The sequence below is a fragment of the Spinacia oleracea genome, chromosome 4 (assembly GCF_020520425.1).
Source record: "Spinacia oleracea cultivar Varoflay chromosome 4, BTI_SOV_V1, whole genome shotgun sequence".
Lineage (NCBI taxonomy): Eukaryota > Viridiplantae > Streptophyta > Magnoliopsida > Caryophyllales > Amaranthaceae > Spinacia > Spinacia oleracea.
The window spans coordinates 161,483,938-161,494,656 of record NC_079490.1 but is presented as its reverse complement, the minus strand read 5'-3'; the positions used below and the strand labels follow the sequence as shown (position 1 = coordinate 161,494,656).

Genomic DNA, 10,719 nt, shown 5'->3' with positions numbered 1-10,719 from the left:
GATAGTGATTTCACTTTTTATTGTATTTTAAATTAGTATTAATTAATATGAGTTAGTATTAATGCCCCAACTAACTCATATTTTTTTTTCTTCCAAAAATATGAGTTAGTTGGGGCATTTTAGTCTTTTTGCTTGGGACACCAAAAGTGATGTTATCAAAATGTCCCTCCCCTCTTGGCTTATACTTCCTCCGTCTTTTAATACTCGCAACGTTTGGACTTTTGCCACTATTTATACAATCTACTTTGACTATTCTTGGTGCTTTTTTAATAAGATAAAACATAGTCATGTAGAATTTTGTTAGATTCGTCTCAATGTGTATTTTCAAAATATTAACTTTTTATAATTTTTGCATAAAGAGAATTTAAGATATAAATGATCAAAGTTGTGCATTGGCATGCGTGAAACTAACAAACGTTCCGAGTATTAAAAGACGGAGGAAGTATAATAGAGATAGAGATTCTACTTCATCAAAATATATAAAATAAGAAAATTTACTATCTATGTATAGGTCAATTTCTTGGTGTGTCTGTATGAGATGATCTAAGGCGGCAACATAGTCATCTGTGTGATTGACTTCCCTATAAACGTGGTGAGAACAAATTTTATCGAAATTATTTAGTAGTTGGTTGACATCATTCATTAATACCTGTATCTTCCACGGGCATTGAGTTTTTCCCTGCAAAATATTTATGATTAATAAATTATCATCCTCAATGAAAATATGTCGTATATTTTTTTTCGATGGCTAATAGAAGACCATTACGAAGACCTATTGCTTCAGCAAGAAATGGAGAGGAGGTTCCAAAATTGTAAGTTCGACTAACAACTTTATATCCAAGGTGGTCTCTAAGTACTACATCAGTTGTTCCAGAGTTATTACGAACTGATCCATCAAAATTAATTTTCACATTATCCACTTACAATTAATTTATTAAATTCAACTCAAACTTCCCGGTACCTTGCGCTAATTAAGGTATAACTGATATTAAAACATGGAGAAGTAAAAACACGAATAGTCACAATCTTTATTGGAAAAAGGCACAGCACACGAGTGTCACATTTACAATAAAAATAGTAAGCTAGCATGAGTTAACGATCAACATTCACCAACAAGTCAAATAGAAAAGCACAAAAAGTTGATATGACTTCATAGACAAAGTGACAAACAAGTTTAGCATAAACATGATTGTTAACAATAACTAATCAGTCTCCATGAGAGTGATGGATAGCTCAGTTGGTTAGAGCTTCCATCCCGGTTCCAGGTGATCCTGAGATCGATTCTCATCCCCACCCTTGTGGCTCATTTGCACCAAAAAGAAAAACTAATCAATCTCCATTTTTAGAAAGTAATTATATTGAATTGATCCTCAGACTGCATTCTTTACACTATCGCGTCTAAGTTCTCGTTCTGCCCACGATTATTAAGCAATTGATCCTGCTCATTATTAGAGATGCCCTACAATCCATATATAAATAAAATTGATTAGTATTTTAACTCAGAATGGATTTCAAATATGCTTTAGAAGTTGAATTAAAGAGCATACCGATTTCTGCTTTCGGATTAGATCTATGCCCTTCTTTTTTGGAGAGGGGATTAACTTATCTAGCACATTATACAAGATATTCTTGTCCACCGAAATTCCGATGAGACCGCTGATGATGATAATAATAAGGATTGCTGCCCACAATGACATTGGAGCAATAACAATATAAACTCCGGTCATGAACGCCAATAAGGTGCAGTTTAGTGCTAAACGGAGTAACACCATACTTCGATCAATCAATACCAATGATTTACTGGCATCGAAAACCATGGACCATGTCAGACAAATCAACACCAACATCGAAAAAAACAAGGCCAATGCATTAGATATCAAAAACACTAGAAAAGCTGGCTTCTTTCCCAACAATGCTGCTCCACTTTCTTGATTGAATCCACCAGGGATAGTGAATCCAGCCGTGAACGTTATGGTTGCTAGTAAAGCAGCTACAATGAATAGTGAGCTTCGCACTTCTAGTAAATTCGTCTTACTTTTGAAGTATGTCGTATTTATCTTTGGATCAAGTCCAAATCTTTTGCACATTCGATCCTGTAATGATTTACAATTCATGGTTTTATTATGCAATGATAATTGAAAATCAATTAAAAAATAACTCACTCGGATAGATTTATTTTCTTAGTTGTGTGAACATTATGGTAGGTTAAGGAGTCTTTCTACTTAAGATGGTTTATGTAATACTACCTCCGTTTTAAAATGATCTTTACACTTTTCGTTTTAGTTCATTTCATAATGTTTGTTTTGCTATATTCTATTTTTGGACATTAAAATTTACTACTTTCGAATCAAAATGATATTTATTTTAATTTTCCGTTTTAATCCGTTTCATAATGTTCTTTAAACTTTTTTTTTCTATTTTAGGGCATGAAAATTTACTATCTTACCTTTCTTACTCCATAATATTTACAATTTTTCATTCACTTCCCTTACTTTATTCATTTTTTCTTACTCCACCCATCTTTTTACATATTTATCTTACTTTATCAATATTTTATTACATTTTATCATGTATTCCGTATTTTCATTAAGCTTACCAATGTCAAACCAACGAGTGCATCTATTGTAATCTAGAAAAGTTGGGAAAGGAATCGTACCCATGTGTTCTTGTCCTCAGACGACTCGTCACATTTTGCAGCCAACAGATCCATGGCGGATATATTATCATCATCCTCGATATCATATATTATCTTCTCCATGTTTAGTAATGTTTCTGTCAACAACAAGTCTCCACTTCGTATAGCTTTGTGTAATGGTGTTATCCCTTTAGAGTCTTGAAGATTGATTAGATCTTTCATGTGCGGAATCTGGAGAAACTTTTCATACTCAGTTAAACTTTCATCAAGCTTTATATGATGCAAAGGAGAATCTTTATGTTTGATACAAAGATCTCTAAACTTTCCCGGATTATGGTCGACGAAGGCGCTAAGAGCTAACACGTGACCTTTCTCACATGCTTTCGTCCAAACCAAGGGTGCACTACTAAACACAGACGGTTTCTTTTTCAGAACTGCGTTAATAAACCATGCAGGACCAATTTCATATGCTTTATCCCAAGGTGATTGTTCGTTGTTGTCTTTGTCGGTGATGAACTCTGGTGCCTCATCAACTAGCCATGTCCCGAACTTTGTATCTGCTTTCATATTTTACCAATAGTTAGTAAGTTTTATTTTTAATACTTCCTCTTTTTTTTATGACACAATTATTTAGCTACGTTTGTCCATGCACGATTTCAAACATATATTAATATTTGGATAAGAAAATTTTATTAAAAGTTGATATTTTAAAAAAATTTATAGAGACGAATCTAATAAGATCCCACATAAATATGTTTTTTCTTAAGTACAAATCCCAAAAGAAAGTCATGAGAAACTTTGTGAATAGTGTCTAAAAATCAATTATGTCATGTAAATAATTAAGAACGGAAGAAGTATATATTATTATATACTGTATATTCTAACAAATCTTAACTTTACTTTTGGTCAAACAAAAAAATCAGTATGTTCCTTCTGAAATTCAACATAACTTCATGATGGATACATCAAATTGGTTTTTGAAAAGCTACTCACCTTTAATTAGTAAGTGGGTAAATTCAAAATAACTTCAACGTATGGCCACATGATTTTTTTTTTTTTTTTTATCGTTGTAAAGCCTTAACAATTCTCCAGTTCGTTTTTACTTGTAATTTTGATCACATTTACGCATATCAATACACAAATTTGATGATTAATATTTTTAATTCTCTTTAAATTTTTTATTAAAAGTTAATGTTTTAAAAATATACATTGTGACGAATCTAACAAGTTCTCACATCACTTTGGAAAGTTGGATAACATTGGCCATATTTTACAAGTATAGGGTTGGCTATAAAAGTTACGAAGTAGTTTGTAGTGTTATGTCAATCAAACTTGTGTAGATATTAGATATAACAGTGAGTCTGTTATGTACACAAGTTTGCCATTAATCATTATGTACGACTTACTACACCGACTTACTAAATAGATAAATTACAATTATATAAAATTCCTAAAACTACTTCAATTAAAACCCCTAATAGACACTACTTTAATTAAAATCCCTAATATTCCGTAAATTTGAATTACTTTAAGACACAGAAAGTCAACTAATAAACCCAGGGTCAAGATCAAAACCTAAATAATCAACAAATGTTAATATATAATGATGTTTGATTTTTTATATATTTCTTATTAGTTAATTTAATCACACAAATTCTTATTTACATGGGGTGTACGATAAATATTGTATACCGAAGTTAAAGTTGACGTAAAATGCTTAAAAGCCACCATTATATAGGTAAAAGTTATCTACTTTTTAGTAATAAAATTTTTCATTTTAATAAAAAATATTTCTTCAAAATCACTAATAATGTATAAAATTAATCATTTAACACTTTAAAATGTTTATCTATTAACTTTTTTTTTAATAGTATAAAAGTTAGAGAAAACTGAGTAAAAGTTAGAGAAAACTAATAAATTTATTGTACAACTTGTGCACGCAAGAACTTTTGATTTAATCAAAGGTAATGTATGTATGAAAAAGTAAAATGATGATACCTTCCAAAGTTGGAGCGAGATGCAATATATTTCGGCCATCAGAGGGATCCTTTAGATATTTGGTCCAAGTTTCCTTATCCAATCTAGACATTATTTTTTTGGCTACTTGAGGGCACTTGTTCTGTATAGCAAGAAACAAAAGAGAGTGTTCTGGTTCGTAATAACCTAGAAGATTATCAATATCATCATCTTCATGCAGTGACAATAAGTACAATGAAAGTTGTTCATGTTTATTGCTTATGGCCAATTGCAGAGATCCTTCATCCTTTTTATTTGTTGCAGACCATGGCAATAATTGCATACTATTCACAGACCAATTAATATTTTCTTCTTTATAAGCTTCTACAAGAAGCTTTATAACTTTGATTGTATCGTTATCTGGGGTAGTTTCAAGACTAGCAACAATGTGAAAAGGGTTGTTTCTATCACCGTAATCTGCAACATCAATCAGTTTTATGAAAGGAATTCTCCATTTGCTCTTCAATATAAATTCAAATAACCATAATTCTGGGTTGCTAATCCATGTGTGTAGTACTGTCAATCCTGCCTTGTCAACTCCTTTTAGCAATCCAGGATTCTCTTCAATTAGTCGTGTACAAAACTCTTCTGTTTTTAGAGAAACAAGTTTGTCAAATAATAAAGTTCTAGTAAGTATAAATATAAATTAACCAATTTAATTAAGGAAATTTCCAAACAGCAAATACATTGCAAAAAATTAAGACATTGAGATAGAAAAAAATACAGCAGGTTTTGATTTTCAAAACATACAACTAATTATACATAGGAAGGCCAAATTTTAACATATAATTTTTATAACAATGATAAATAAAAAAATAAAATCAAGTATAAAATTGAGGGAGCTAAGATCGAACCTTGTAACCTCCAAGGAACTCTAATTTTTAAGGAAAATAACCTCCTAAGGCCCTAAGCTATACAAAACATGTGCTTTTGTAGTGCATATTTAATATTTAAACACTCCTAATTTCGAGATTGGAGAGACGGATATAGGATATGTGTGGCAACACACATATCACCCACAATATGACAAAATAGGAAAAAGGGTAAAAGATAAAGACAAAACACTAAATGATAAAACACAACAATTAGAACAGAAAAATAAGAGAGTGAAAGAGAAAAAAAAGTAGAGAGAGAATGAGAAAAAATAATAGAAAGAGAAGGAGACGATATTAAAGAGAGAAAGTGACAAAGTGGAGAGAGAATGTACCATTTTAAAATCATTCATTTAAAATAAGTACCATTTTTAAAAAAACAGTATCATTTCTTTTAAAATCAGTACCATTCATTTGAAAACAAGTACCATATTTTTTAAAAAGTACTATTTCTTCATTTTTTCGTATTCATAATCAGTTTCAAAAAATAAATGGCCAGCAATTTTTTTTTTAATTTTTTGCTTTGATATGTGTTTTGCCACATATCAGATATGTATTTGTATTTTGTAGTTCCTTCCCTAATTCCACCCCTGCATGAGTACTTTATTGCCAATGATCCTTTAAAACTACATGAAAGATGAACATATATTTTATATATTTTAATGTTATGAAACTAGATTTCACATGACTACAAGTTTACAAGAACCATGAATATATTATTGCCAATGATCATGTTTCGTGTAGCTAGTACGCAATAATATACCACGCCTTTTGCCTTTTGCCTTTTGCCTTTTGCCTTTTGTAGTAGTGTATGGATAATATATGTTTGAATGTTATGTAACGAGGGAAAAGAAAGAAAAGTAGTACTACGTACGTAGTTAGAAAGACTCACTTGTGCATAGTGGTGCAATATGCAAGATATTATGCTGATCATTAGTGAGAAGTTGAGTCCATCCTTTGTTAATCACTATCTCATAAATCTTTTCCGTAAGTTGATGACATTTGTTCTCAATAGCCAAGAACAAAAGATTCTTCTGACATTTAATTACTGCATTGTCATCCACTGACAATATGTACATTGCAAAATTTTCATATTTAGGAGATATGGCCAAAGACAACGGTGTATCTCCACCATTGTCATGCACAAACCAGGGAAGTTCATCTTCATCTTCATCTTCATCTTCATCTCCATCTTCTTCTTCTTCTTCCTCGACGTTCGATGCTTCCTTATTCTTGTAAGTATCTATGAGCAATTCTGCTATTTTAATGGCATCATTTTCACTAGCTGTATATTGAACCAGATTATGTAGAGGGTTTTCACCATATATGTTTGTGGTAGAGACCAAGTCTGTGAAAACCGTCTTAATATCTGGGATAATGTCACTGCTTTCTAGAATACATTCGAATGGCCACATTTTACCATCACTTGCCCATAAATGGAATGCCGAATTTCCATTGTCATCTTGTTGTTTAATTAAGTCTGGCTTTCTTCGAAGCAATTGCCGACATATTTCTTCTGCTTCGTCTGTAATCAACAAATGTTAGGCATGTAATCAATTGGTGACGCATGCAGTTCATTTTAAAACTTACTACCCTGTTTCAAAAAGATCTTTACTCTTACTATTTGCACATACTCCGATGCAATATTTGATTGTTCATATATCCAATTCTGTACGATAAAAAAATATAAAAATTTGATATTTATAAAATACCTTTTGAGAGGAATCTAACAAGATATCTCATGATAATTTCTGATAGATATAATAGTGAGAATTTATGGTTAAAATTTGATTATTTGACACATTTTTTAAAGCGTAAAAAACTTAATGAAACAGGGTATTAATAGCCTATTTTTAAAGTTGTAAACTCCAAAAAAAACCGTGTTGTTTTTTTACCCAACTACTCCCTCCGTATTTATTTAAGGGATACACTTGCCTTTTCCGGCCGTATTTATTTAAGAGATACACTTGCCATTTTTAGTAACTCATCAACCCCACCATCTAATTAAATAATACATCTAATATACCCTATCACCCACCATCCTATTAAACAAATAATTTCATAAACCCACCCCACCCTTTATCCACCAAAATGACATGGTCCCCACATATTTAATTATTAAAATATCTATCCAACCCCACTTGATTTATTACTTTATTTCATTCAATTATTCTTCTTAATACCCGTGCCCGGACAAGTGTATCTTTTAAAAAAATACGGAGGGAGTATCATTATCTAATTTATCTTCTACATCCCACATAGAAGTAAAATATTGAAAATTTACATTTCACGTGTAAAGTAGAAAAGGTTAAAAATAAAATCATGCCCAAATATCTAGGTCCAAAACCATGTGGATATGAGGAATCCGATTCTAAACCTACTTCAAAAATCTACTTTGTCCTTGGGCCATTATAATTTAAAATTTCTTATCTTTTGATCCAACCTTATCTAGCCTAGGAGTGCAGGCCGATCTGTGCGCGCCCAACGTACTCTACCCACCTTCTAGCCCAAATGTCCAATAGATACTACTCAATCTGTCTCTTTTTGTCTTTTACGTTTTTTCTTTTTGGATATACTAAAATGTTCTATCAAATTAAAATTTGTGTTCATTGATTATTTTAACCAATTAAATTCATTGGATCATTTAATTTTCACACTTTCCATTGAGAGATTAAATCTTTCTCATTATCCCATTATCAGAATTTTGATAAAAGTGAAAACATAAAAAAGATTATGTTTTTACTTTTATTAAAATTCTGATAATGGGAAAATCTAAAAATGTTTTCACTTTTTAGATTTGGAGTGGGAAATTCACCTAATCTAAATACTCTATATGGCATGACATAAAAAAAATATCATGTAACAATTATTTTTCAACGGGAATTTGTTTATATTTCTGATTCATAAAAAATAAAATAAAATTACCATTATTCATAAAAATTCAAGATCTACAAATAGACATCCACTTAGACATATTTTAACACATTTTTTTTCATTTCTCTCTCTAATTTGCTTATAGGTAACTTTTGTGTAAGACCGTCTTACGGAAAAGACCATTTTGGTTACTTAACTAATTGGTTTCATTACTTAACTAATTAGTTTGATTTCTTAACTAATTGATTTCAATGCTTAACTAATTACTTTCTGTGTTTAATTAACTAAGTGATTTTATTGCTTGACTTATATGACACCAATGTGGTATTTTATGTAAGACCGTCTTACATAAAAGTTAGTATTTGCATATTTACAACTGCATGTACCAAAAACTTAATTACTCTTTTTCTAATTTATTTATTATTATTATTATTATTATTGGAGAGAGAAGTAGGGGTAGAGAAAGAGGGGTAAAGAGTTTTTCTTTTGCTCATCGATAAGTGAGGGATGAGAGATTTTTTTTAGTAATTGAAAAAATGAAAAAAGATGAGTGAGAAAGTGGGTAGAGAGAGGGAGGGTGATGACTTTCCCCCCATGATTAACAATGAACATTTATGTGGTAAGATAATATATTTTCATGAATTATGAACGTTAAATCAAAAATCCGGGATATAATGCATGACATACACCTAGTAAAGTCAACTCTGAAATATTTGAATCAATGTATATAATATGGGCAAAGGTATTATCTTACAACATAAAAACTTTATTAGGCAATTAATATATTACAAAAAAAATAGTTTTATCACAAAAGTCAAATTTGTAAGGTAATTTTGACAAATATGTTTTGACTTTTGAGTTATGGATAAGTAAAAATGATTTTTAGAAGCGTAAATGAATATATACCTGATTTATTTGAATAATGTAGAGAGTGGAAGGGAGTGGTTTCTTGGAAGCCGGTACAACCAATAGGATGGGGTGACCTCAAGATCTCCGCCGCAAATCTGACTAATTTACGATTTACAGCATCGTAAAGTATGTTGGCGTCACTTGAACCAAGCTTATTGCAAAGCAACTCTATATCCATTTTCACGATTTCCAAAGCACATTCCTCGTGACATTGATTTACAGCCGTGTTACATGGATTATCTCCCTCTGTATTCTCCACTAACCAAGGTCGTTTGGTAAGATCAGATGGTAAAGATGGTAAACATTTGTACACATCTAGGAATATGTTTACTATTTCAACATTGCCGAGTTGAGCTGCTACATGAAGAGGGTTTCCGTTAATTGGTTCCCGTGGTTGTATAAGGAGTTGTTGTGTGTTTTCTGAAGGTAAGATTTCAATGGCTTCTCTGATAAAATCTGCGTTGTTATTGTACGCCGCCATATGGAAGATATTTCCATGGCGACGGTCACCTTTATCACTGTTTTTGGGGAAATAAGTCATGTAGTATTCTATCGGTTTATTGGATTCAACACACTCTGCAAGGAAATCCACATCTCCATTCAGGGCTGCACTCCCCAACTCCACATCCATTATTTCTATTATGGATGCCATATATGTTTAATGTTTTGAGAATTCAGAATTCAGATGGAGTTTAATTTTGGGTTTAGGTACGTTATAAGGGGTATGGTATTGCAATTGGTAGCACCTTCTTCCGCTTTGTATATGCCCCTTTTAAATGTCTGATTAAGTTTCAATGTTATATTATTTAATTTCATGTTATATTATAATTATTTAGTAATTAATTACAGATTATTAATTATTTATTTTCTCTGTTCATAAATACCCACAACGTTTGATATTTTTACACTACTCACATGTTCTACTTTGACTATTATTGGTGATTTATAAGTCAAAAGAAACATAGTCATGTGAACGGAGGAAGTATTATTTAGTTATTAATTATTCTTTAGTTATTATTATGATTTAGTAATTAATTACTGATTACTGATTACTAATTATTAATAATTAATAATTATTTTATTTATTTCAGTAATATTTAGTTAAGTTAAGTTAAGTTAAATTCAATTCAGTTCAGTTCAGTTCAGGAGCATTTAATTCAGTTCAGTTCAATTCAGCTTTAAAGAACAGGGCCTTTTTATCATTATTGTCAACATGCTTATCAAGTTTCTTTGGGTGTTTGTTTCGTTTGGGTTAGGATCAAATCAATATCAGGTTGTGTCATTTACTTAGTATTAGGTATATTGTCATTATCAATCACAAATAGACTATTTATTTTGAGACGTGGTCAATGGTCTTAAAGAATGGAATTCAATTTGTTTCGTGCTAGTTACATTTTGAGACCAGGGTTATAC

At 31.0% G+C, this 10,719-nt stretch overlaps 1 protein-coding gene across 1 annotated transcript; it reads right to left on the bottom strand.

Annotated features, from left to right (window-relative positions):
* Positions 1-1,004: 1,004 nt before the first annotated feature.
* On the bottom strand, positions 1,005-10,171 carry LOC110793680 (uncharacterized). The gene is made up of 6 exons (XM_021998580.2): positions 9,304-10,171; positions 6,416-7,048; positions 4,634-5,239; positions 2,657-3,192; positions 1,548-2,093; positions 1,005-1,459 (listed from the first exon to the last, which is right to left on the bottom strand). The coding sequence occupies exons 1-6, from the start codon at positions 9,956-9,958 to the stop codon at positions 1,385-1,387; spliced, it is 3,051 nt and encodes a 1,016-aa protein (XP_021854272.2). The 5' UTR covers positions 9,959-10,171; the 3' UTR covers positions 1,005-1,384.
* Between the last annotated feature and the right edge of the window lie 548 nt (positions 10,172-10,719).

Coding starts and splice junctions, on each gene's coding strand:
- LOC110793680 (XM_021998580.2), bottom strand. CDS start 9,958: ATGGCATCCATAATAGAAATAATGGATGTGGAGTTGGGGAGTGCAGCC. Junction 5,240..6,415: donor TATTGCACCACTATGCACAA/GTGAGTCTTTCT, acceptor CTCTAAAAACAG/AAGAGTTTTGTACACGACTA. Junction 1,460..1,547: donor TAATCCGAAAGCAGAAATCG/GTATGCTCTTTA, acceptor TATGGATTGTAG/GGCATCTCTAATAATGAGCA.